The sequence below is a fragment of the Odontesthes bonariensis genome, chromosome 22 (assembly GCF_027942865.1).
Source record: "Odontesthes bonariensis isolate fOdoBon6 chromosome 22, fOdoBon6.hap1, whole genome shotgun sequence".
Lineage (NCBI taxonomy): Eukaryota > Metazoa > Chordata > Actinopteri > Atheriniformes > Atherinopsidae > Odontesthes > Odontesthes bonariensis.
The window spans coordinates 21155697-21183127 of NC_134527.1; the positions used below are offsets into that span (position 1 = coordinate 21155697).

General features: G+C 42.6%; 1 protein-coding gene across 5 annotated transcripts; it reads right to left on the reverse strand.

The window, feature by feature from the left end:
* Positions 1–470: 470 nt before the first annotated feature.
* Positions 471–26364, reverse strand: sec31a (SEC31 homolog A, COPII coat complex component). Of its 5 annotated transcripts, none has more exons than XM_075456395.1 (28): positions 26137–26364; positions 23524–23603; positions 22737–22860; positions 22453–22651; positions 22256–22351; positions 21868–22008; positions 21630–21772; positions 19967–20066; positions 19718–19879; positions 17205–17357; positions 16885–17109; positions 16714–16788; positions 16557–16598; positions 13774–14109; positions 13138–13303; positions 12292–12470; positions 12082–12208; positions 11855–12000; positions 11282–11455; positions 10659–10883; positions 10257–10361; positions 9872–9974; positions 8194–8559; positions 6390–6445; positions 4758–5006; positions 3733–3852; positions 3579–3650; positions 471–1911 (listed from the first exon to the last, which is right to left on the reverse strand). In XM_075456395.1, the coding sequence occupies exons 2-28, from the start codon at positions 23600–23602 to the stop codon at positions 1732–1734; spliced, it is 4143 nt and encodes a 1380-aa protein (XP_075312510.1). In that variant the 5' UTR covers position 23603; positions 26137–26364; the 3' UTR covers positions 471–1731. The 5 variants fall into 5 exon arrangements, with proteins under 5 accessions (XP_075312510.1, XP_075312509.1, XP_075312511.1 ...); XM_075456394.1 differs by having other exon boundaries at positions 4758–5009; XM_075456396.1 differs by lacking the exon at positions 10257–10361 and having other exon boundaries at positions 4758–5009.
* Positions 26365–27431: the final 1067 nt, after the last annotated feature.

Here is a 27431-nt window from a genome sequence, read left to right on the forward strand (position 1 = left end):
TGCTAGCTACCTCAGATGTGATGTTTCTTCTGCTTCCTGCTAAAGGGTGCTAGCTACCTCAGATGTGATGTTTTTCTGCTTCCTGCTAAAGGGTGCTAGCTACCTCAGATGTGATGTTTCTTCTGCCTCCTGCTAAACGGTGCTAGCTACCTCAAATGTGATGTTTCTTCTGCCTCCTACGAGATGGTTTCCTGTAACCATTCAAACGCAAAAATTCATCAGTTGTCAAATATTATGAAGAAGACCATTCCATTTCTTTATCAACTATCTGTTTGCATTAGTGTTTTTAAACATTTTTTTTGGTCGTCTTATTCAACAGAAAAATGCCACATACGACATCCAATGTGTGGAGGCATTTCACACCGGGTAATGTTGATGGAAAGTCTGTGTTTATGTTTTCCAAATCAGGCGCCATCTTCTAAATTGTTAATTTCACAGAGATGAAAGAAAATAAAAACACCACAACACTGTTGTGTAAATAAATACTATTTATTGAAAATATTGCCTGTAGTCAGTCTAAAACACTAAAAGAAAAACGGGTTTTCTTTTATTAACAACATAAAGTGAGGTTGACGACTCAGGCTGCAGCCCTCATCCAAGTGGGAATGAAAATCAAGTACAAGTCTTCTTCCAGTTTCCCTCTGAGTTCCAAATAATTACCAGATAATTACCGCCAACGCTTTAAAGACGACTTTGATAGCCTGTTTGAGCATGCATACTTTTAAAATTCCTTAAAATCCTCTTTTTGTAAAGTTCATTGCACTGTGCGAGACTCATGATTACAATGATGAAAAGAAACAAATAAAAACACAAAATGAAATAAAACATTAATTTTCCTAACGCGCGGGACTCCACTGCTGCGCGCACTGACGATATGTTGGTCCGATGTGTTGGCCGCAGCGCCACCAGTGGCGAAAGTAAGTCAGCGAGAGCGGGAAAATGGTTTACGGTACATGTGTTAACAAAATAACTGGCATTAACATGATTATGCCCCGTTTTCACCCATATTCTGAGTTTTATTTGCGTGTCTAATGCCAAACGCATGCAAGCAATGGCGCATTAAAAAGCACAAAGCTTTCATTTGTTCTGAAAGGAGAAAATTCGGAAAAATTAATGGATTAAAAGGTGTGGTAGCCCTGTTTGTAGTGCACAAATTTATCAGATTATAAAGACAAAGCTAATGTTTCTGGAATCTAAAAGTTGCAAGATTGCACGAGCTGTGAGCTGAAAGCATGTGCCACAAAATCTGCTATTAATATGTAATGAATAGGAATTAGATTAATTCTTTCAAATTACATTTTAATTCCAACAGACATGCCCTGAAAAAAACGTTTCCTGAAAACGTTTCAATAAGACCGTTGAATTATCATCACTTTGTCCGACACGAATCCACACGACTTCACGTGTGAATTAAAATCAAATTTTTCCAGTGGCTTTTCAGCCAGTTAAGGTGTTTTAATTGTTTGTTTGTTTTTTCCAAATCGCCTTTTTTTTTTTGGCTCACAATTTACTTTCACCACTGAGTGCGACCGACCGCATGGCTTATGTTCGAGTTGCATCATAAAAACATGAATGGCACGAAGAAGAAGTGAACATTATTGTCCTACGTCTCAGAAAACCTTTGTCGTTTTGCATCGCGAGTCAGATGAAGCTCCCTGTGAAACAAGCGGCCGAAAGGATGCTAGGCTCCGTCTCGGACCAGTCAGTCGGACGCTCGGACGAGTTTCCTCGTCACACCCCGAGTTTGTTGGCTTGTGTCAGCACCACCTTCAGGACGGGCATGAACGCCGACGTCTCGCTGAAGTTGCTGTTGCTGACTATGTGGGTGTGGATGTTGAGGCCCTCCGTGTAGGATCGGGACTCTATGCTCCTGGCGATGTTATGAAGTCCTCCTACGATGGCGGGAGAGAGCTGCGGAGATGAACAGCAGAGGGACATGAGTGCGACTGCAGCGTGGAGGCGGTCATATGAGTTTTTAAGTAAAACTTAGTGTTAGATTGAGGTTGCTTGTGGGCTCACAATAAACACGCACATACACGGAGCCCAGGTCAGAGTCACAAACAGCAGCTTATTTTGTCATCTTTCTTTTCCCATTTGAATCGATTCCTTCTTTGCCTCCTTTCCAGCTCAGCCGGACAGCTTCTCCTCCTCCTCTCTTCATGCCTGCTAGATAATTCCTTTATTTCTCAGGGAGTGCTCAATCGACCGTTTTATGAGGAAATGTATCTGCCAGCAGCTGCTGTCACCTCAGCACAACAAGCGAGTAAAACAATTTGTTTTACCAGTTTTAAAGCGTTTGCTCATCTCTCTACTCGTTTCATTTCACAAAACACTTCCTTTTGATTTTAAAGAAAAATAAATAAACACAAAAATCCTCTTATGTTTGGAGCAGCACCTGGAAGAGACCATCTTTATTTTTTTTTGTGTTTATAGTTGTGGTAGATCGTATATATATTTGTTGTTTCCAGAAATGGGGAAATCCTTTTTAAAGATCAGTTACTTCTCAACGGGAGCGCGGGGTGCTTTTATAGCCAAAACATTAAAAAAAAACAGACACAAAAAAACTCCCCTTATTCACCTGATTGACAGTCCTGCTTTTTAACCTTTGCGTTCACTTAGTTTTAACAAGAGTTCGAGTCGAACAGTGAATCTCTCTCTGCCCTATTAGTTAAAAGTGTTGTATCGACTCTCATTCTTCAAACCTCTTTTTTTGTTTATTTGTTATCCCGTTTCTCCCTCAGATCAGCTGCTCCCGAAGGCGCCTAAAACCAAGGGAACGCTCAGAGGTGATGGCGCTCTCTCTGTTGCAGCCCCCAGCTTGTGGAATGATCTCCGACTCCACGTTAAACATTAAACGGGCCTCTTCTATGTTGGCTTTCACATCCCTCCTTAAAACCCATCTTTTCTACTTGGCTTTTAACACAATGGCGTCAACCTCGGTTGTTTTTAGTTAGTTGTTTTAATTGATTTTATGTTGTTTTTATGCTTGCAATGTAGGGCTGTTTTCACAGTGTTTCGTCTCTTTTACTTATTTTATGTGTATGCTGTTACGTCTGTTGTTTGTGGCTTTTAATCCGATTTTCTGTACGGCTCTTTATAATGTTTTATAAATAAATACGGATTGGATTTAAGAAGTCTTAACAAACGCAACTGATCTGTTTTTTTAAATTCTTTTGATGCGCAGGAACTTCTTTGGGTTTGATGGGTCGAAACTGCGTCTGTAGACGAAACTGCTTGAACACTTTTACCTTAAAATCTTCCGGGTTTTCAAACACTCAATTTACAAAAATCAAGGTGCACGATTGGCTCAGGTGTAACAGGTATTGTGACGTCCATATTTGGCGTGTGCTGCTGTTTGCGGGATAGAGAACCGCGACCATAAACTGACGCTTTACGGTTATTATTATAATTATTAATATTATTGGAGTGTTTTTTGCAGTTGAACTCTGACAGAGAAAAATAAAACCAGAACACTCTTTTGGCTACAATCTGCTGAAGAAAGGGCAGAAATAACCATTAGGAAGAAGGAATTAAGCAGTTGTCTTAAATAAAAAAGTAATATTGACCGGTTTACTCACCGTCTGCTCTCTGAGTTTGTCATAGAGCGCCTCCAAACGTTTGTTGGCGTCGTCGAGCTTCCGCTTGGTTTGCTGCGAAAAGATAAAACCAGCACACGGTTAGACACGCGTTAAAACAGAGATGAACTGGTGAGCTGCACAGTCGTAGACTCACGGGGTCAGTGGCGACAGCCAAGCACTTCTGGATCAGCCCCTCGAATGTGGTCTTCAGGACCAGGTGCTCGTCGGGGATGGGCTTCTTCGTGATCTTCTCGGCAGGGATGGACTGCAGAGGCTGAAGGGTTCAACACGATGACACACACAGACATTTCAAACACAGCAAAAAGTTTATCCGTGTCATTTAGACGCTGCTCGAGAGATGAGATTATTTTAAAACTTTTGATACTGCGAACCATCACATTATGCTCCACAGGCTGAGATACTGGGTAGGTGTATCGGGGTCTGCTTTGGAGTTTTTCGCGTCTTTTCTACCTGAACGATCATGTTCTGTGGCTGCTTCTGAGTTCAGCTCCACTTCCACTTCTCTTCCCTAACGGTGTGCCACATGGTCCTGTTTTGGGGCCTTTATTGTTCCTGTTATATCTGCTGTCTCTTCAGCACATTTTGAGCACTTTTAAGGACATTTCTTATCACTGCTATGCAGATGACATTCAGCTGTATCTCTTTTAAGTCCCCATATCTTTCTAAGCTAAGGATCTCACAGGTGTTTAGGCTCCATTAAAAGTTGGATGGCTGACAACTTTCTCCACCTTAACGAGGAGAAAACATTTGTCCTTGATTGTGGTCCTGACTGATTTGTATCTAAGGTGATGGAAACTCGAGGTCCACTTGCTTATTTTGCTAAATCTTCAATCAGGAACTTTGGGGTAACTTTCCACTCAGCTTTCACTTTGGAGGCTCATGTTAAATCTCTGGTTCGCTCATGTTTTCAACACCTAAGTCCCATCGTGTCGGGCTCTGAACTGGAAACTCTTCTAAATTGTTCAGAACGTCGGCGGGGCGTCTAAATAAGTCCTCTAAGTACTCATCTGTTATTTCCTCACAGGGTTTAAATCAACCTGTCAGGTCTGTTAAGACAAGAAAATATATATATATATATATATATATATATATAAAAATCAACAAGAGTAGGATTCAATAAAACTTTGTTTTTTTCTTGATTTAAATACTTTTTCCTACCTGAATCACATCTCCTGTAGGAGCTCCTGGCGGGCCCTCCATGCTGGTGTTTGGCATCGCAGGATTCATGGATGTAGGGGAGAGCTGCTGCTGATGCATGCCTGAGTAGGGGACCTGGGCACTGTGGGGGCCCTGCACCATAGCCTGAGGGGCTCCAGAGGTCATCGGCTGGGCACCCTGAGGGTCAGCACCCAATGGGGACATGATGGGAGCCGTGATGGGGATGGGCGGGGTGTAGTTGTCTGGAAACTGCTGAATAAAGACATCCAACTTTATCACCTCAGTCCACCTAAGACGTGAGTCTGTCTTCCTGCTCACTTAAGCTCACCGGATGCCTCTCATTTCTTTATATGTTACCAAAAAATAGGAAAATAAGAGCAGTGATGAATTGAAACAAGTGCAAACTTAAAAGTGAATACAGTATAAAAGGCAAAAAAGTTTTTATAATTCTAATGAGCTCTAAAGTCTAATTGGTCTGAGGATCTTTTTTCTCCAACACAGCCTGAACCCTCTTAGACAAGCATGCCGTAATTTCTTTAAGTAGTCTTCAGGAATAGTTCTCCAGGCTTCTTGAAGGACATCCCAAAGCTCTTCTTTGGATGTCGGCTGCCTTTTGTTCCGTTCTCTGCCAGGATGATCCCACACTGCTTCATTAATGTTGAGGTCCGGGCTCTGGGGAGGATTCATCCCTCCATAAGACCTGCTGCCACTGATTCTCAGTCCACTTCTTGTGTCATTTGGCACAGCTCAGCCTTTTCTCCCTGTTTCCCTTCCTTAAGAACGGCTTCTTGACAGCCACCCTTCCATGGAGACCATTTCTGATGAGGCTTCAGTGAACAGTAGATGGATCAGCTGAAGGTCCAGATGCATCTCTCAGGTCCTGTGTTGGGTCTTTGCTGGATGTTTTCCTCTTTCTTAAGGACATCCCTTTCAGATACTGTTCATCTGCTGTAGATAGTTCTTTAGGCCTGACACTTCTTCTTTTGTCCTCCACTTGTCCAGCTTCCTCATATGTTTAAGGACACACTGCACACCATGCTGAGATATGCCAAGTTTTCAGCTAATAGCTCTTTGGGAATCACCTTGTTGGAGCAAAAATACTATTTTCTGTCTGTCGAACTGTGTTATCTTTGGTGTTTTTCATAGATGAAACTAAAGAAATGGGAACAAATGATGTGTCTGTGTGACAGGCTGCTGGTAACAAACTGTCAAAAGATACAATAAAAATTGGTCCTTTGCTTAGTTGTCTGTTATGTGTCGACACAACACTGGTCCATCCCTTGAGTTAGGAGCCTTTTTTAATGCTTGAATGATTCAAAGGTCAGTGTTAAGTGGCTTAACAAAGAAAAAAAAACACAAGAACTGGGCTGAAAATGAGTGAAAATGCACCCAATGTCCAAAGAAAAACGTGTAAAGACCTTCAGAAAGCCTGGAGAACTATTGCTCAAGACCTTTTTAAAAGATTGTGAGAAAGTCTGGCTGATTGGAGGCAAACTGAAGAAACTGCAAGCTGATCAACAGTGAGAACAGAGTGGGGTTTAAGGAATAAGTCAACCTTAGCTTCTGTTTATACAGAAGGGAATTATATGTGGAAGAACCTGCGAGTGCTTTTATGAGTTAATGCAGACTTACCTTCTTCTTCGGTGCTCGGGTCAGAGCCGGAGGATCGTTCCAGCCGTTCAGAGGCCCTAAAGAAAGAACAAACTCCTCAGCAGCCTGCCTCATGTTCTGAATCTTAAACACTTCAAGTTTGTTACACACCATGATGTCGTCCTAATCTTTGTGAAAGCTCATCATTTCTCCAGTGAATAACTTTCTCTCGTGTCACTGATCATGTGTTCGGACAGAAAACATAAAGCTACCAATAAGAGGAGCACTTGTATCTACTTTTAACTCCATCATATCTGATTCTGGTCAGATATATAAACTGAAATATATATCTGCTTCATGTAAACCTTTTACTTTCTACATAATGACTCCAGTTATTGATCGATGCAACTGCAACATTATACTGTGTTACAAACTTCTTCCTCTTACTAACAAATTAAAGTGTCCACTAAACCTTGCTTTGTTTGGCAGATAAGCAGAAAAATTCAAGTATTCGGTGTTGTCATTTTGCTTCAATTGAATGTCAATTAGCACATAAGAGATCAGTGTAATGTTCATTGTAGCTGGAGGAAAAAAAAAGCCATGCAAATTAGCTGCAGATGATTTGGACTTTTTCAGATTATTTAACTTCCGTCTCTCTCATTTCAGACAAACTCTTCCAGTGTGGATTGTTTTGTTCGTGTGCAGAGAGATGATGAAACCCGAGTTATTTTACCACAGCAGGTTATTTTAAAGCAGAATAATGCTGATGACAAAAGCTCCGGCTCTGTTTCTCTGCCACTGTTCTACAGACACAACGTGCCACTGGAATAATAACAGAGGTAACAATAAGGCACGTTAGATTTATGATATGATAAACTGATTAAAAACGTGATCGGGCTTATAAATGAATTACATCTACTAGGAAAAAGATCTTTAAATTCGCCTTTTAATGACGGTTTTGGTTAGTGTGTCTTTAAAACTGAGCTGCAGTCAATTTACTGCATATTTATCTAAGATGAGATACAACTTAGATAAGAACAAAAAAATTATATCTGAATAATATCAGAAGAAAAAGTAGAATAATAAAAAACATCATTTATAAGAGAAAAGCAACCAAAAATGGGAAAATATTCAATGAGTCACATAAAGCACAATATCTGCTTAATTTGCTGCATTTTTTGGGTGTATAAACTATCAGAATGTAAAGTAAAAAAAAAAAAAAAAAATCATCACAATATCCAAAAAAACAAGATGTTAATATTCAATTCGAAGAAGTTTGAACTCAAATAAGCAGCTCGATTTGATTTGTTAAGCGGTAATGAGCTTTTATTTACCTTTAAATAAAAGATAACAGTTCAGATTTGAATTAAAACCAGAAAAAAAAACTACATTTTACATCATTATCAAATGTTTCATTTTGATATATTCATTAAAGGGTTATTAATGGCTTAATGAAATGTTTTTCGCCTTTAAATGCATTACGTCTAGTATCTTTAACACTCGTAATCATTTTTATTAGGTTTGGATTGTCATCTTTTGCTTTTTATCCGTCTCTGCTAATATGGTCTTTAACGGCCTTTTTTTTAAATAAATGCAGTATAATACAAAACAAAGGTTATTCCAGTGGCACTCGGTCTGGATACGTTGGTTAAAGACGCTTCTGAACAGCAGAAAACGAACCCCGCTGAGTGATACTGGACCCTGTTAGTCTGAGGAAACGGAAGAAACTGGAATCTGTGCCCTTACAGGCTGAGTGAGTCTGAGAGGAGGACAGAGAGGATGATCAGAGCCATGCAGACCTGTTCTCTGAGAGGCAGGGACCTGAGGTCGGGGTCTGGCTGTGTACCTGAGAATCCGATCGGCGGAGGATGCAGAGGAGGCATGTACGACACAGGAGATCCTGGACCGCCATGCTGGAAAGACGCTCCGGAGGACGGAGCAGCGGAAAAGGAAGAGGAGGTGGGATAGAAAGAAAGGTGGGAAGGAGGAGAAGAGGACAGGCACTGGCTGACCGGAGGCTGTCCGGGATAGGGAGGAGGTGCTGGCTGAGACGGGACGGGGTGAGTGTACTGAGAGAGGAAGCCGGGGGGGTGAGGAGGGGAGGAGGGCTCTGCAGGAGGAGTTTGAGGAGGAGGAGCAGAGGAGTACTGAAGAGGCTGATAGAGAGGCACCCCCCCAGCTCCAGGTGGGTACTGGCTGACCTGGGGGTAGGCTGGGAGTCAGACAGGAAGTCGTGTTAGCGAAAAAAAAACAACTTCCAACTGCATCATGCAACGGGAAGACACACACAAAACATGCTTAATGTTGAGGTTAAAACGAGAGATAAACACACTGTTAGTGTCCGACATTTCCAAAGAGACATGCTTCAAGGCGTTGAGCACAGAAGCATTTTAAAAGGGTTCCAACGGGCTCTGGTAAGTGTTTGGTTCATTTCTTTTCATGAATATGTTCCTAGAAACAAGCAGAAATCAAAGAAAGAAACACTTCTTGTAACTGGAGATGAGGGGAATAATTAGAGCTCCCACCTAATCACAGAGAACATCAAACGGGCATTAAGACCCAAAACATCTGAACGTAACCAGCTTTTTTTCTTTTTAAAGAGCTTAAAGTCCACTGAAGTGTGGCGCTCAAGTCCTTTTCAAAGCCGCCGACAATTACTTAGACCAGGACGTCCGACTCAGCTTTATTAACCCAAAACCTGATCATTTCTACAAGATGTGGAGGTTTTTATTTGCACTTTGGAACAAAGCGGCCGTCAAACAATAAGACATTTATGTGTTATTGGTCCAATTCCCTCCTTTATGATCATGTTTGCTGCACCTGTTGCGTGTGGCGGAGGCAGCACTGCCGCTCCAACCTGCGCGTGGGAAACATTTCTGACGTTACACGTTTCAGTTTGGGGGGCCGAGCAGATTTTCCTGCTTTCTTGCTGACAGGACGGTAACAACGGCCTCCTGCTGCACAGCTTAGCATTAACGGAGCTTATGAGATACTGTGGATAATCAACCTTAGAGAACGGTGAGACTTTAAAAACTCTGTTCAGTATAGCTATCTTATGCTGGAAAGTATGACAAGTGCCTGGAAAGCAAGTTAAAAGAAAAGGCATTCCATTGAATAAAAGTATGAGCAAAACATATGTATTAATACACAATGAAAGTGCGTATGTTCATCCACCTTTTTAATCTGCATCCTCATTTTTTCCCTTAAATCAGCTGGATGGAAAAAAAATGAAATCTCCTCGTTAAAGAGACGTTAAACTCGGACTTAGTTAAACTTTTATGTAACAGAAAACAGCCACAAATGTTGCAATATCGTTCATTCAAAAGTCTCAGTTGCCACTCCTGCTGCTTCCCTTAGTGAATGACCACATAATGGACAGAGCAGCTCATCATTTTTCCTTTCATTTAGCAGATTTCGAACATTTTGGTTAAAGTTGACGATACTTTTGAGTCAAAACAGTTTTGAATCCTTTGTTTTTTTAGGCAAAAACTCAACGTAAAAGTTTGTGTTTGATAAAAACTTACGCTGGTACTGATGGGAGTACATGTACGCAGGAGCGGAAGAGGCTGGAGGGGCTGCTGCTGCGCCCGAGGCCGGCATCCCGAACATCGGGTTCGGAGGCTCCGCCTGAAGAGACAGAAAAGCAAATCTGAAACCACGTCGAGACGAAAGAAAGACAATTATCCTTTGACGTTTATCGAAAAAGAGCGAATCTCGGTGTTGAAAACAGAGAGCAGAGTGCCAACAGCAGGCATTTCGATATGAGGCATGAAGAGCACTAAATCACATGAAGACAGTGAGGTGGTGTGTAGCTAGAGGGGAGGGCGCTACCGCAACTGCTGTCAAGCACATGATGGATTTTAAATTTGCAGTGAGGTGCGTGTGCAGTTGTGGTGGGCGGGCGTGTACCTGCGGCTCTGAGGCGCTGCCTACTTGAAGAGGAGGAGGAGGGACATTAGGGAGGGCTGTTGGAGTTTGGTTACTCCAGGAGGTGACAGTGGAAGCAGCCCTCACCTGAAGCACACAGAGAAACACGGCACAAGGCGATGATGGCCGCAGCATTGGGGGGGGGGGGGGGGGGGGGGGGCGCGCACGAAACAATGCCACAACAACGCCTAAGTACACGAGGGGTCACACCCATGGATAAAAGAGAGGACTTTACAGGAGCCAAAGGCACTTTATCGTTACTCTTAAAGAAACAGGACATCATTTAAACCCTGGCCAGAAGAGAAATCCAACCAATGAAATGACTAGAAGAAAACTTTTCGCCAAGTGGTTAGTAGCAGGTGAGATGTACAGGGGGGAACATACTGGTTGGTAATACTGCGGCTGAGCCGGGGCAGAGGCAGGCGTAGGCCCGGGCGGTGGGGCCGCAGCGGCGGGCCGAGGCGCCATGGAGGGCTGGGCCGGAGTGTACGGATGCTGGGCCGGAGCCGAGCCGTGCCGAGCCTGAGACGGAGCCCTGTGGGTTTGTGCCGGAGCCGCCTGCTGACCCAGAGCCCGACCCAGGCGGTCACGAAGCTGCTGCACGGTAACCTGGATGGACGGAATTCGAGACGGGTTAGACTTGATGAGCCCAGTAAATCACACAAATCAAAACTTTACTGTGAGTTTTACTAAAAGGTAGAAGAGTTACTTTGTGCTTTAGGGGCAAATTCTTTTCTATTTAACTTCCGTTGACCTCCGCTCTGCATTCGCTTCCCATAGGGACACAAACAACATTATACCGTGGAAAAGTCGGGGTTTATCCACATGCTAAAAACTCCTGAAGAGCTGGAGGGGGAGCATGTGCAACACAGGCCCTTAACAAGCAAAACAAGCGCCACTTGTGTCAGTTCAAAGGCCAAATTGTTAATAATCGGATTGGTTTTGTCTGCCAAAGTTGAACTAAGGAGAAGTGAAGAGGTGCTGCCGGCTGTGGCGGTGTTACTCACTTGGTTGGTGTTGTCGGGCAGGTATGTGATGGCGGTGGTCAGACTGCCCTGCGAGGCCAGCAGGCTGGCGTACTGACTCATCCTCTCCGCCAGCAGGATGCCGATAGCGGCGGGACCGGAGCGCTGGGTCTGCTCCACTGCACGACGCAACACCACCACCTTCTCCACCAGGTCCTGAGACATTTAAACGCAGCACACGAGTTCAAAGAGCAGGCGACGAGCGGAACCATCGCTGATACAAAGCTTTACTTCTGGCGCCCAAGGTTTCCTCTCTACTTTGATGCTAAATTCTCGCTTATAGTCAGCAGCTAGTTTCCTGCTGTTTCTGGTTCCTTTGTGGTGGTCAGTTGGTTTAAAGATGCAGACTGGGAACTCAAGCTGTCTTTGCTTACTTTGCCATAGTATAATAACTCACCGGACCAAAAAAAACACAGCCAGCCACAGTAAGAAGTTAGCTGGTGATCGCGGTGGAGCATTTAGCTGTTAGTTAAGAGATGAGGTTGCTTCATAACTGCTGAATGTGTAAAAAGAAAAGGTTTGCAGGCAAATCTGTGACTTTGATACAACACACACCTGCAGGGAAAGGGGAGTATGTCCGTCCTGGGCTCGGTTCCAGCAGGACACCAGCTTCTCCACGCTGCCAGCGCAGATGTAACACAGACAGGCCTGAGATTGGAGCTGAGAATCCTCCGCTGCTTCCAGTCTGTCACCGAGAAGGTCTAACGGACGGACGAGTTCAGTTCAAGAGCTCAGGTTCAAAGCTGTCAAACCCCACCCCCGCCGAGTGTGTGTGAACTCACCACAGAGGGAGGAGAACTCCTCAGGCCGAGAGTAAGTCATGACGGCGGCCAGAGCCTCCTTCCAGCTGTGCAGGTCGCACGTCTTCAGGATGTCATGCCAGTCTTTCATGACCACGGCGCTGATCAGCTGCAGGACAAACACGCCGTTACATCACCGGCGATAAAACTCTCCCTTTAACAACCCTCCACACTAACTCACACGGTTGTTACCTTGGTTATCCTGCTGTGTGCTTTTGTGAAATACTTCTTCTGGGTTTTCTCCAAGAGTTCGCCCCCTCCGGCGATGGCCAGGATGATGCTGTCTGCCATCCGGTTGTCATGGAGACAGAGCTCCACAGCTCCCTCGAAGTCCCCGGTCAGCAGAGCCTGCGTGATCAGGCCGTCCACGTCTTGTAGGAAAACCAAAGAAAGCAAATACTTTTTTAAAAAAAAAGCCTGAATTCAAACACAACCTGCTCGCATTTCTAAGACTAAAACAGCAAAGACTGGAATCACGTCAGGAGACATCAGGTTCCGCTACAGTTTAAGTTTAAACCTCAGATCTTATTCCGCACAATGAGCGTGAAAACGGGTGACAAATTAAAGCCATAAAGGGGAGCAGAACCCTCTAAAACTAAATTAAACGAGCATCAGTTACAGGTGGTTTAAGCTCCTCTAATGAGCCTTTTGTTGTTTTTAAGCCAACATTTTGGCAAACTGGCACCGTTTAAGGCGGCTCCTGTTTGTGATGCAGCCATCAATGTGCAGACACATATCAGCAGGCGGATTTGATACCGAATTAAAATCAGCAGATACTCAGATAAGTAGATTAAAGAGAGTAGTGGGGATTCTCATTAAGAAGAAACCTGCTTTTATGACTTATACGCACATCAGGCAGTATCTTTCTCCCTTTTTAGTCTCTCTGGGTCCTATTGGATGATTTTTTTTGCTTTTTTTTCCCCAGGCTTTCTTCTACTTAAAGTCCACGTTTGTTCCATTTCAAAGTTTCCTAAGTTGTCCTGATCGCCACCTGTAATGTTGATTCTGCCTGGATGGAGCTGAAGGCTTCGCTGTTACCTTTACTGATGCTGAGAGCGACGCCTCCCGCAGGGGTCGGGACTGGAGTTGGGACCTCAGCCGGTGTCTCCACAGGACTGCTCTCCTCTATCCGCACCGGTGCCATCGTCTCCTGAAACATCGTCTCGTGTTTCCCCGTGAGTTGAAGCACACAAAGAGACGTGTCCTTTAAACGAGAAGATGTGGTTACAATTCATCCTGGGTGTGAAACATCAGTCCAGGCAGGCCGTCATGAAACTACAAACATCCCCACAGATTTTAGGACCATACAAGCGAGAGACATTTCAGACTGACAGATGACACCCACGGCTGCTCTCCTAGCGTCACTAAAAGGCAACACAACAATAGTTTTTGGTGAAGACTTACACTGTTGGATTTCGTCTGACATGGATAATCCGAAAAGGTCACGTCTCTTTTAGACAGATTGTAGCTCTAATGTCACACATCTGGTTAATTCGACTGCCGCGTCTTCTCTCAGCGAGTCTCAATGGAAATGTACCAAAATGTAAATCTGAGTACTTGGATGAAACCGGTTCATTCCTTCATTGTCCTGACAGCAGCTCTCCACCCATGTGAGGTCATGCATGATTCTGAAGTAAAATTCAGTGAGCATCTCTAACACTGTTTAAATCCTACCTCATTCAGGGGAATCTCCTCCTCTTCCTCCTCCTCATCGTCAGCCTCCTCCTCTGGGAGAGCCTGCTCCGCAGTTACGTCTGCTTCGTTAGATTCTTCTGGTTCTGCCGGCTCCTCCATCTCCTCCGGCTCCTTCGGCTCCTCCATCTCCTCTGGCTCCTTCGGCTCCTCCGTCTCCTCTGTCGCCGGCTCTGGAGTGTGATTTAGCTCAGGCATGGCTGCTGGCTGGAGGTTTGCAGCAGCAATCAAGTCGAAGGCCTCCTCCGGATTGTCAGCCGGCGGCAGGAGGCTGAGTTCTGCTAAAGGCTGCAGGGAAGTTGGAGCAGGCACGTCGGGCTGGATAAACAGAGAACACGTCATCATTTTTTCTTTCTCATTTATTTATTTATTTAAAACAGGGACAATGCATAAAAGCATTAATCGTGAAAGAAGAGATGCCTTGTGCCAGGTTGTAGCAACATTTGCTAATTTCCACCTGTAGTCCCTGGGCACGTAAGGTAAAAACAGATTGAGATTGTAAAATATGACAGATAAAAGTAATATGCAGACCATAATATCTTAAAAATAGACAAAATACACTGGCAAGAAAGAAAAAAAGAGAAAGGAAAACAGGAAACAAGGGCGCCAAAATCATGAAGTGCACAATAGGGATCAACAGCACATACTCTCTCTTACTCTCATCACACATTCAAACACAAGCCCACACACGGATAACAGTCCAACTTTCCCCTTCCCCATCCTCCCCCAACAACCACACTCATTACACACACCAGCAACCAGACATAAATGCACGCACACACTCACATATCACTCAATGTGTGCAAGCTTGCTTCCTTAATAACCAGCGCTTTGATAAGCATGAGAATGTGCGGGGATTTGTACATGAGATCATTTCTGTGGGAAGGACTTTCCACTGACTTATGGCCACACTTGAAAAAGAAGAGCTACCAAACTGAGTTCTGCGTTACAGACTGTCAGGTTACATTTTAACTGAATGGTATATGTAAGCCTTCATGCTGATGCACTGCTCTCCTCAAGCCCTTGGTAATGGCAGCAGGTATGGAAATATCAATGACATGGCGTGACATTCAGGAAACATCTCCTTATTTTGTCGCCAGATGCAGCTCTTCTTTCCACATGAAAACGGTTCTATAAGTTTCTTGATTACGGGCCAAACAAACCTGCAATGTTGTTGATTTGTGTCCCCTTGAGGCCTCTACTCACCCAAAGATTGGACAAAGTGAAAGAGGACTCACTCTGCAGGATTTCTGGGCAACTGTATTGTTTAGAAGAACACACTCTGAAAAGTTACATGCACCGCTGAGTCGAGCTATTACAGCTCGATTGTGTCATTCAACTGGAACACAGTCTTTGACCCAGTACACATGAACAGGAGGGGAACAGACTTATTGATGAAGAATGGCCAACGCCTGACTTTCTAACTTTTTCTGTGGGGGATCATCGTAGATAAGAGTACAGCTGAATTCACTGACCCAGACGCTGTTTTTAGGTTACTTTAATGGGGATGAAAATCAGGATTTTATTAGAGCAGAGCGACAGTCTGGAAATGCTTTGAGTGACCATGAGTTGATCATTTTTTGGTATTTTGTTTGAGCTTTATCCTTTGTTTTCTGTTTCAGTTTCAGTCCTCAGTGTGATAAAGATCAAATCCAATAAAAATAACTTTATTCACCCACCAGGAACTCCATTTGTGCCAAGAAATGCCAGTAACCCACCTACTACCCAACCAAACAGACACTAATATAGCTTACAACAGCTTATAAATGTCAAACAATACAAATAAATTATAAATCCTATAATTCCACATCACAGGCTAAAGAAGACTTGTGGGCACACGAGGAGGGATTACTAAGGGCTGACTCAGGAATCAGTCAAAAACTACATAAAAGAAACCACTCAGAAGGTATAAAATCCAACAAATGAGGAATAATTAATTAAAAAACCCTGCACCGACTTCATTTTAACCTCCAGAAAAAAAAGAAGCAGGAATGAGTCAAACAATTGTGACATAATGTGCACAGTGTAAAGAAATAATGAGCCGATTTCTGCCTCTGTGCTGGGAAAATATCTTCCATCTTCCCCTGAGCAGCTTTAAAAAAAGTGAAGTCGAATTTATACCACGGCAGCAAAGTGAATTGCAACACTTTCCTTATTGCAAAACTCTAAAAAAAAAGAAAAAAAAGAAAGAGGCATTCGGTTTGAAGCCTTTCACTAAAGAACTGTATGGTGAAGGAGAATGTGAAAGCTTTGAACAGTTGGAGTCTGCACAACTGTTTATTTTCTCATAAACAGTGGCTGCTTACTATCAAACAGGTGATTTGATGATAAAACGTGTGCAAAAAATGAGCGGCATGTCGGAAATCTCCATAATAAAACACCTAAAAGTGCTGTCTTTGACACTTTAAGACTCTTGTGACTCCATGCTCAGATTAAAATGTTCAGTCGCTACAAAATGCATCAGCGACAGTCACATATCACGACCTTTTAAACCGTTTTGTCAAACCTTGGATAAAACTTACACAGCCGGTGGTTATGGAGTAACTTAAAGAGTTTTTTTTTTTAGCTCTGCTTTTGTCCTGCACCACTTCCTGAGGAAAATATCTGCCCTTTTCAGCTGCTCATTGCATTACATTACATTACATTACATTACATTACATTACAGTCATTTTGCAGACGCTTTTTTTGCAAAGCTGGTCACCCAACTGTCTCCGTATGTTTCCCAAAATGCTGAATGAACCAGAAGATTAAACGCTCGAACTCACCTGTGGAGAGTCAGCAGGTTTTTCCTCTAAAGCCGCTGAAATCTAGAAGGGAATGGACACGTTTTGTCACAAGATGCACTGAAATGAACTCCAAAAATCTATTTAAAAGAACCTATTTAAAAGAACCAATAAATATCATGCAGGGAAACACAGTCACCTTTAAGGCCAGCTCCTCTTTGTTGTAGCCCAGAAGTTCCAGGTACTTGCTGCGGACATCACTTTCAAAGTTAGCCTGAAAATACAAAACAGTCACACCGAAAGCTTTATTCATTGCAAACTGTGCCATGTGCAGGGTTTTTCTAGAAAAGTCTCCTGCTTGAGGTCGTACCTTGAGGAAAGACCAAACAGTCTTATCGAACTCATTTTCAGAGGCGGCTATCTTTTCCTGGCAGAAGTCCACGAAGCTGCCCGAGCTCAGAGTGGCCTGCAGCTGGTCGGAGCGCCTCAAAAAAGCCGTTTCTGTAACCACCTGACTGATGTGCACCACGTGCGAGGTGGGCTGCTGAGGCTGCTGAGGCAGCGTGTTCTCCAAAGACACCAGCTTCCCACCAAACTGCAAGAAAAGAGGAGATTCAGAGCGCGTTAGACACCAAAACCAAAAGAAAGCCCTCCTGCAAACCTGTCGAGAGGCAAAGAAATCCGACTCACAGCAAACGTCGCTCCGACGGGTCTGCGGATCCACTTGGGCGGCTTCTTCAGGGGGTTGATCGTGGCTGGGGGGGCGATGGTCTGAGGCAGCTGCAGCGGAGGCAACGTCTGTCCCGTCCCAAAAGGATCCATGTTGCCAAAGGAGTTGCTGATCTGAAACAGAAGCACCCACAGAAAAGCTAAACAAACGAAGCCGCCACGAAGAAAGGGAAAAGGAAACGAGGGCGAGCCCAGAGGAGGACGCCAAAAGCCTCAAGTCTCCCGACATCTGAGGCATTAATAGTAAGAAATGAAACATACATGGTTTTAAGATTAAAAAACAAAGAAAGTGAAGTTAAATTAACCTCATGAGTCTTCATCCTAACCAACGTTTTACCCATTTCTATCTTAAACAATACTGTAGGTTTAGTTTATTAGTCTTGGTTAATAATTTGGCTCTTGTACGATGACTCTACACTTCCAAATAGAAGTCCAGTTGCTCTTATTCAAGCTCTTACAATCTACACGTCAGCTTCTCATGATATACAAAAAGAGTTGCACTAAACATGAGGGAAAAGCAAATTAAAACGCATTATGACAGTCAGCAAAACTGTCCCAGGTGGAGACCACTAAAATCAGAGAGACTTTCCCCATAGTTGCTGTTTTCCACGTGGAATTCAGAGATTCTCCATTGGAGACACCTTCCAACGATGAGAAACACTACAGATTTACATCTGGGGTATCCACATGATGGACAAGGGAGTGGAAAGGTGTTTGAAGAAGCAGCACACACACTCACTCCCTGTAAATTCATCTAATTTGTGCATCCTCATCCCCTCCGCACTCTTGTCTGTGACCAATAAGCCTGCACTTTACACCCTGTATGGGTCGCCAGTCCATCACAGGGTGGTAAAAAGGCTACATTTTGAACAAGTAACGCATTTTCTGTTAGAATTACATACCTAAACCAAGTAGTAGGGATGGTTATGGTAGGTTTACTTCCACAAAACTGAAAAATGCACTTCATCAAAATCTAGAGGAGGACATTTAAGGGTTAAAGAGCATCTAAATTCCTAAAATGCAGCAGAGCAGCAAAAGCCGGTGAAGCTCTGCTGCCAGAGAAGCTGTGTGAACACATCGTGTTTCTTTTGCAGAAGTATTTCTGGCATCCGCGATGTGTGAAAGAATTCAGCCCCACATTAATTCAGTTTACAAAGTTGCAGTAAGAGCAAATATATGTTAACACAAAAGCTTTTTTATGCTTTTCTGATAGAAATAACAAAAAACAAAATCAGCTGCATGCTGCGACAGAAACAACGTCGAGATAAAGCAGCTGTGCCACAATAATTAAGTCACGTCGGTTTTTTAATGACTGCTCAAAAGCAGGGACGCTCATCCCTGTTACCTTAGAGAGTCTGTTTACATCTCTGCAGGGAGGGAGGAAGGGAAGGAGGGAGGAAGGGAGGGAGAGAGGGAGAAACTCATGCCTCCCAAATGCAAGACGACACAGAAACAGCCGACACCCTCTCACACCTAAAGACCACGTCACTGAGTTTTAAGTCACAGACTAAAAGGTTTGGCAAAGACTTGAGATTCTCCAGGGTCACTACTTGTAAGACCACCTCTACAGATCATTTCCCATCATGCATCTGGTGGAAATTCTTAACAACGAGGCCGACCGATACGCAGCTTTTAGCCACAGCTGCATTTCTAAGTTCAGATGAAACAGTCGTGCTGTTGATAAAGCAGTTAACTGCTCCTCCTTTAGTTCGGTTTTTAGCCTCGTCGCCATGGTAACTCTCTACTTCTCCTACTTCCTGTTTGGAAGTGACAACAGCGCACGGACTGGTTGAAAACGCAGCGCTGAATGACACAATTTGCATGAAAAGGCAAGACTAAAGACTTCAAATAATATTAAACATGTTGTTTTTTTTTCTCTCACAACTTTCAAGATGTGAGAAAGGCCGCCTTAAAACAGCCTGGATTGAGTTTTATGACCACCTTGTGAGAAAACTGCTGGCAACTTTAAAATCACTTGGAAAAACTGTGCAGTGTACGTCCAGCTTAGCACGCGAGGGCTGGGCTCGAGCGTGTGCAAACTGGGAGACGAGACAAAAAGGGAATGCTCTCAATCCGTTTACCGAGTCACTGCGCTGGTTGTCTGTGTTTTTGGGTGTTTTATGGGCCCTTTAGCCCCTTTCAGAACATGCGCATTATCAACACAATGGCAACAATTCATTCTTTTAATTTCACGATAATCGTCCGACGGCAGGGCAGAAAGGAGCTAAACCAAAAGAGGTTTCCGAGAATAAACAGAAACAAGAGATCAGAGGAAGGATGACGGTCATAAAAAAGACAAAAGTTTCCCCTTGAAGGCTTAAAAAGCAAACTCTTTAACGTGCAGTTTATATCCGCGGAGTATTTTCAGGAATCATTTCGAGCACAAACGTCCGATCAGGGCGTTTTACTCTGAAGACTTCTTATTTCACAACCTTTACGGTGCAAAACACAAGCTTTTCAGGTTTAAACCTCACCTGGTCCGCGTGTCTCTGGCTCTGCGCCTGGTTGCTGCCTCCCATGATGGAGTAGATGTCGATGTGTCCGTCGAAGCCTGCGGCCGACAGCACCGCGGGGTTTCTGGGGCACCACTGGATGTCAAAGCACCACTGGCTGCTGATGGGCAACTCGTACAGCACCTGGACATTCGAGTGAATTACTTTCTCGAGTCTTAAAAGATCCCAAAGTGCAAGGCACCCAAATAAAGCCACGTGCACAACTTTTACCTCCGCCGTGTTTGGATTCCAGCACAGAATCTTGCAGTCCTTCCCGCAGCTCAGAAGCAGCTCAGGATCAGACAAGCTCCAGGAGATGGCCAGGACACCCCTGGATTTAAACACAAAACAACGAAAAAAACCAGAAGAATTTGATGAAAAACAGCAAAGCTACATTTTAACTTTCAAAGATAAGAACTGTGACGTTCTGTAATTCACCCATTAAAGCCAAAATCCCATAAAAAGACCAAAAGCTAAATGTCTCCCTGTGCTATTTGATTTATCCCGTCTTTGAAATAAGAAAAATGTGTATCTAAACATTTCCAATGCATGATTCTAAGTGAAAAAATGTTACATTAAATAAATTTGTGCTTAGAATTGCGAAATTTCCTCAAACAAAAATGAGAAAAATTAAGTGTTTCCATGAACTAAAAGCCAGGAAAAACAAAAAACATTCTTCGTAGAGACTTAGCACAGACTAACAGACATAACAAAATTTAACTGACTTCAGCTCAACAGTAGGTTGTATTCAGATGTGGGATTCAACTGCAAAAATTCCTCAAACTCACATTAATCTATATATTCAATATTAAAAAAAATCTGAAAAATTAAGTTTTTGCAAAGCTATAAAAACCAAAACTTTCTAAAATTAGAGGCACAGAGGAATTACCAGTTTAATAAGTTTAAAATACAGTTACTTTAAAATATGCGTGATTATCACATCTGCCTTGTGTATCCTAATGAACTACAGTAAAATAAACTACAGTAAAATAAACTAAAAAAGCTATTGATGGTAAAACAATTTCCTTTAACTGCTATTATACAAAATAAATACAAAAATTCCAAAATAAATACGTTTATATGACTTGAAATTGAATAAAAGAATAAGTTTTACAAAAATATTCAAATAAAAAAAATCTAATTTCCTGCTTTAATTCATTTAAGCTTCTGTTAATGTCGTTATTTATCAACTTTACCACTCAGTTTTCAATTTAATCTGTTATTTCAATTGGAATATATCTAATTTATTTCTTTGTTCAACTGTAACTTGTATTTATTTCCATTTATTCATTAATTCTCTTCAAATGTCATTAAGATTTCACCATAAATGATTTAAATCTATTTTTTGTATTTCATTTCATTTTGACTTCTCTGTCATTTCTCCCATTATTCATCTCTCATTGCCCATTTATCTCCATGTTTCCTTTTTACACTCCTGTATGCATTTCTGCCTCATTATGCAAATGAGGGGGCGGTCTTTCAGAGTGCATTTAGCTATTTATACATTTTTTTAATTATTTCAGATCATGGCAGCTTCAGTCTTCCATACCATACTGCTGGGCAATGACATTTTATTCCATAAATTACTCTATTCTGGGGGCTGTTTTTAGCAAAGTAATATCAGTTTATTGTAAGCATTTTGGGCAGAAAGATGGTGCACTTAATGTATTATAAAAAAAAAAGGGGGGGGGGGGGGGGTTGTGGATAATAATATGTTATATCGGGCTCTGACTACACAGATATTACTTGTTAGTGACGTATTTTCAGTTCTTTTGGATATATTTTCACGAGATTTATTCTCAATAATAGAAATATTTAACCTAGAGAGACTCTTTCTTTCAGTCTGAAAAGAAAATTGTGTTCAATTAGTGCCGTATTGTCCAGCTGCGTTTACCGTGTGTGATGCTCTAAAACCTTGAGAGGAGAGGTGGCGAAACGCAAGTCCCACATCTGGATGACGGGCATCCGGTCGTCCTCCGATGCCACGACCATCTGGGTGGCCACCTCCGGGTTCCAGGCCAAACCGGAGCAATGCATCTAAAACAAAGACGTGACATTACACAAGCGCCACAGCACTGCGAGGAAATGCTTTTAGCCCGAAATGGCGACTGAACGCCTAATGGACGACGTACTCTGTTGCTGTGGTCGCTAACTTTGATGATGAGGTCGTTCTTGCGGAGGTCCCACACCGAAGCTCGGCCACTCGGGCTGGCGGAGGCCAGGATGTGCTGGACCTGCCTGTTCCACGACACGCAGCTGATGTCCTCCAGAGGCTTCAAGACAGAAACACAAGACTTTTTACAGCGATTCTCCATCTGAGCTGTGAAAAAATGTCATTTACACAGTGAGTTGAATCAAACTGTGTCCAAACATCATCCAGACAGACTGCTCGTCTTTTATCACCCTCTCATTGCATATAGAAATTTGGCAATTTGACAGAGAAATTAAAAGAGTTACTGAACTTTGTTGAAATACTTTTAAATAGATATTAGAGAATAAGTGTAGCTGCGTGAAACAAACCTGCGTTTTAGGTCCAGGTGTCATCGGAGAACCAAAGTTATTCATATCCCAGATGTAAATTTCAGACTCATTTCCTCCCGACGCGAACAAGTTCGTCTTAGAGAAAAGAGAAAAGCACACAAAGTGAGTCGCTGCTTTTAGTTTTAACGCAGATTGTTGATAAAGTGTGAAATTATCGGAGTTAAAAGGAATCGAACCTGGAACGGGTTGACGTCCAGGGCTCTCACGGGCCCTGTGTGCTTGTCACTCTCAGCGATGATGACGTCGCTCTCTCCAGCCATGATCTTGGCGGGGTCGTAGAGGATGACGTCGCCGTTCTCGCCTCCGGCGATCAGGACGCCGGACGGCTGACCCTGGGCGTCCATGCCGAACGGACTCCACACCAGTTTGTGGTATCTGCAGGGAGAGAGGTGAAGCAGGCGTGTGCGTGAGAGACAGAGGGCGGCGTGGGAGAGTCTGCCTGCTGAGGAGCCGCCTGTACCTGTGAGTGGAGGAGAAGCTGCCACACGACTTCATGTCCAGAGACGGCTCGGCCAAGTCCAGCTCAAAAAACTCCAGGGAGGCATTGGTGCTGAAGGAGGCGTCCAGCTGCTGAGCTGATGTTCCTGCAGAGGCAGAACAGGAGCCATCAATCAACCATTTTCATCACCAAGTTGTTGTTTTTTTTAGCAAACACGGCAAAAAATCTGATTATTTCCCAGGTGCTATATCAAAAATTTACCGTTTTTATTCTTTGCTTACATAATACAAGACATATTTAGACATTTTAAAACCAAATGATTCATGAATTAACACTGAAAACAGCCGCGCAGCTGGACTGACAAAGGAAAGAAACGTCTCTGCCGGTTTGCATCCAGAAAACGAGGAGAACTTAGCAACACTTTGACAAATGAAGACGGTCAGAACGGACGGAGAGAGATTCAGTTCGTTCAAAGTAATTACGAATGATAAACATCCCACGTCTGAGAAAGGGCCCTTTTAGATTTAGCAAACAGCTCCGTCCTTACTTAACGAATCAGGGTTAAAGGGGAGGACTCCTACGTTTATTTTGAACCAAGTTGTAGAAATATCGACCCCGATTCGCTGCAACTTGGCAATAACCCCACAGCCTCCTCTTTGTAACATCAAATACACCAAACCAGTGGCAAAGTCCTTTTCTCTGACAGTTTAAGTCACTCGTCGAGCGTCTTGAACGCTTCACAAACCGGATAAAATCTCCCGTAAGACCGCCACGTGGCAGCAGGTGGTCGCCCGCTGTATGCTCGTACCTGTTGCCAGGTAGATGGGGTGGTGCTGCGCTGGACTCCAGCTCTGGATGGCTGTGCGGTTGATCTCTTTGAGTTTCATCCTGGAGAAAGAAGTGCAGTAATTAGTTTTAGCGACGTTCATTCAGCTTTTTCTCTCTCCGAGGCTTCGCTGGGCATCATCTCGCTCATAAAACATGAATACGTTTGGTATTTTGCCCTGAAAAGGAAGCCATTTTCAACTTCAAGGTTTGGGAGAAAAAGAATGTTGTTCACTTAAATCGGAGGGAATGGATCTTTTTTTTTTTTTTTTAACTCCACTAAACAAGCTTTCCACATTTATATCGACATATGCACTCAGTCGTGAGTCCATTAAGCCACTTTGCTAAAACTAACTGAGTCGAACACTTCCCGGCTACATGGAAGCAGCAGGTTTTTACTGTCACTGTTTCGGAGAGATGATTAAACTGTGTGGTCATTTAGGAAGCTGCAGTTTGGGGCTCTGATATATTGGACAGCATTTCCTTGGATCGTTATTGACATCTATTGTGTGGACATAAGATATTTATAACAGCTCTGATATAACAGCTGCGGTCTTAGTTACTCTGCACTTGTCTCTAAATCTTGCAAAAACAAAGCCCCCCCTAAATAAAAAAAGAGCCGACTCAGCAGTGGAAAGTTCATTACTGTTCATCGGTTCAAGCTGTTCATATCTTACCTTAATGCCTTCCATGTTTTACATGAAGCACTTTGTGTTGAGGTGCCTTGCTGACAGGATTTGATCAATTCTGTCAAATCCACCTAAAAAGTGAATATCGCCACCTCATCGGCTTAAACTAACTGTACAGTCCTCTGCAAAAGTTTTGAGACACCCCTCATTTCTTTTATGTATGTCGCCAAAAAAAAAAAAAAAAAAACACACCAAGAAATAGCTGCAGATTTATTGAAACGTGTACAAACATAAACATAAATGCAGCGTATAAGACAAAAAAATTAGCTCTAAAGTCAATATTTGGTTTGAGCTCCTTTTTATTCAACACAGCCTGAGCCCTCTCAGACAAGCTTGCTGTCCTTTCTTTAAGTCGTCTTCAGGAATAGTTCTCCAGGCTTCTTGAAGGACATCCCAAAGCTCTTCTTTGGATGTTGGCTGCCTTTTGTTCCGTTCTCTGTCAGATGATCCCACACTGCTTCAATAATGTTGAGGTCCGGGCTCTGGGGAGGATTCATCCCTTCATCAGACCTGCTGCCACTGATTTTCAGTCCACTTCTTGTGTCATTTGGCACAGCTCAGCCTTTTCTCCCTGTTTCCCTTCCTTAAGAATGGCTTCTTGACAGCCACCCTTCCATGGAGACCATTTCTGAGGCGGCTCGGGCCAACAGTAGATGGATCAGCTGAAGGTCCAGATGCATCTCTCAGGTCCTGTGTCGGGTCTTTGTTGGATGTTTTCCTCTTTCTTAAGGACATCCCTTTCAGATACTGTTTATCTGCTGTAGATAGTTTTTTTTAGGCCTGATACTTCTTCTTTTGTCCTCCACTTGTCTAGTTTCCTCCAATGTTTTAAGGCCACACTGCACATCCTGCTGAGATATGCCAAGTTTTCAGCTAATAGCTCTTTGGGAATCAGCTTGTTGGAGCAAAAATCCTATTTTCTGTCTGTCAAGCTGTGTTATCTTTGGTGTTTTCATAGATGAAACCGAAGAAATGGGAAAAAATTATGTGTTTTCGTGACAGGCTGCAGGTAACAAACTGCCTAAAGATACAATTTTAAACTGGTTCTTTAAGTTGTCCGTTATGTGTCGACACAACAGTGGTTCATCCCTTGAGTTCTGGGCCTTTTTTATGCCTGAATGATTCATAATTCAGTGTTAAGTGGCTTAACAAATTAAAAACACAAGAACTGGACTGAAAATAAGTGAAAAAGCAGCAAATGTTCAAAGAAAAACTTTGAAAGACCTTCAAAAAGCCTGAAGAACTATTGCTCAAGACCACTTTTAGAGATAAGAAGAGTCTTTGAAGAAATGAGGGGCGAATTAACACTTTCATAAAGTACTATACCAACAATATCTAATTGTTTTTAATGTATTAAAGAGCGTTAACATATCTTTTAGATTTAGGAAAAGGCAACTGGTGTGCATGTCATAATGTTAGTTGCAAAAAAGCTTTAAAGACAAGTAACTACACCTCTGTTTTTACTTCGAATGGTGCATTTTCACTGTTTCACCTGCTGGTATGATAAATAAGGCTGGTTACAGAATAACAGATACAGGCCCCATTATCACAAGGGTCCTGTAGTTTACAGCTGTGTTACAGCAAGGACGTTACGGACGAGACATTTCGCCATTTTTCAATGTTTGATTTACTTCAGCTAAGGAAAATAGGAGCTAGCAGCAAGCTAACAGCTGATGGTAAAAATTTAAAGCAACACAACTCTGCAAATAAGGAGCTTCGCATTAAATTAAAGATACATGTTGTTGCTGTACATGCTTACAATGATATGGTGCTGTCTGACCTGGTAAAGGGCATTAAACGTTTCTGTAGCCCGCTAGCTGCTTGTATAGTAAAACACAAGAGTGGAGACAGTTCCTCTCAGAGACCCACATACACAGATATCTCATTACTTCGCTAAAGCGGCTTACCTTAAATTCTTTGCTGCTTCTCACATGAACGCATACATACAAAAAAAAGAAGACAAACACAAACGCGCAACGCCCGAACAGGTTCCTGTTTCGGCACTGCTCAAGGATCAATGGCTGTAGAGACCAATGAACGGTCTACCGGGTCCCGGCTGCAGACTCAAGACAGATTTCCACGTCCCCACTGGTCTCCATCAACGTGGCACTGAGCAACACTCTCCTCCTACCACGAAGAAGAACAACTTCCGGGGGACGACATACCGCCCTCCTCTTTGCTAGCAGGCTAACTATGCCAACGTTACGTTTTGATTTCAGTTTAAAACATTTAAAGCATCCGAAATAGGTCATACAGATGTAAAACGTTACGTTCAAATGTACTGCATTTACATATTTTTGTTTGTATGATTCCTGATGACATTGCATATAAAAATGAAAATATATAGACACTATTGGTGGAAGCTGACTTATTTGAAAGTGGAAAAATATCAGTTATAGCTAAAAAATAAGAAAATAAACAAAACCAAGCAGAATATTGTGTAAAATGGCCAATATGTGAGTAATTACTGTTATAAAATAAGTTTAATTACTTAACAATCATATTTAAAATCAATTTCCTATTATTACTATTTTAGATAGTAATTTGACACATAAGTTAAGAAGGAAACTGTGATAACCGAGTATATAACCATTATATATCCAGTATATAACAGAAACTGTTGAATGTAAATGTCCAAAAATCAAACATTATGTGAGCTTGAAGCCTTAATGAGTCCGACAACAGGGTAGGAAACAAGTAAATAAATATTTTAGGTTTAGATTTGACAAACTACAATCCTAAACGTAATTCACATTTTTCATCTCTGTACATAGTTAATATCACAGTTTGGGTCACATATCTAACATCACAATACTATTATATATTAATTGAATATTTGTATTAAATCTCTAATCTTAACTAATTCTTTTTTAATGGGCCTGCTTATATTTACTGGAACTGTATCAAAACACCAATATATATTTCCTGTTAGTGAAAACCTACTTGGCAATAAAGAGACTTCTTGTCCTTATATCATCCCCTTGATATACAAAGTTAACTCTGGAACAACCCTGATCATAGAAACTGAAGTAGCATCCAATGGAGGGTCTAAAGTCCTCCAACTTAATTATAAAACCTAATATTTGATTTACACATTTAGTTACCTTCTACCTGATAAAGGAAACTAAACGAGGTTCAAATGTAGTTACCTTTGTAAAAATATACAAAATAAGAGACATCAGGCAAACAAGAGACAAGCACC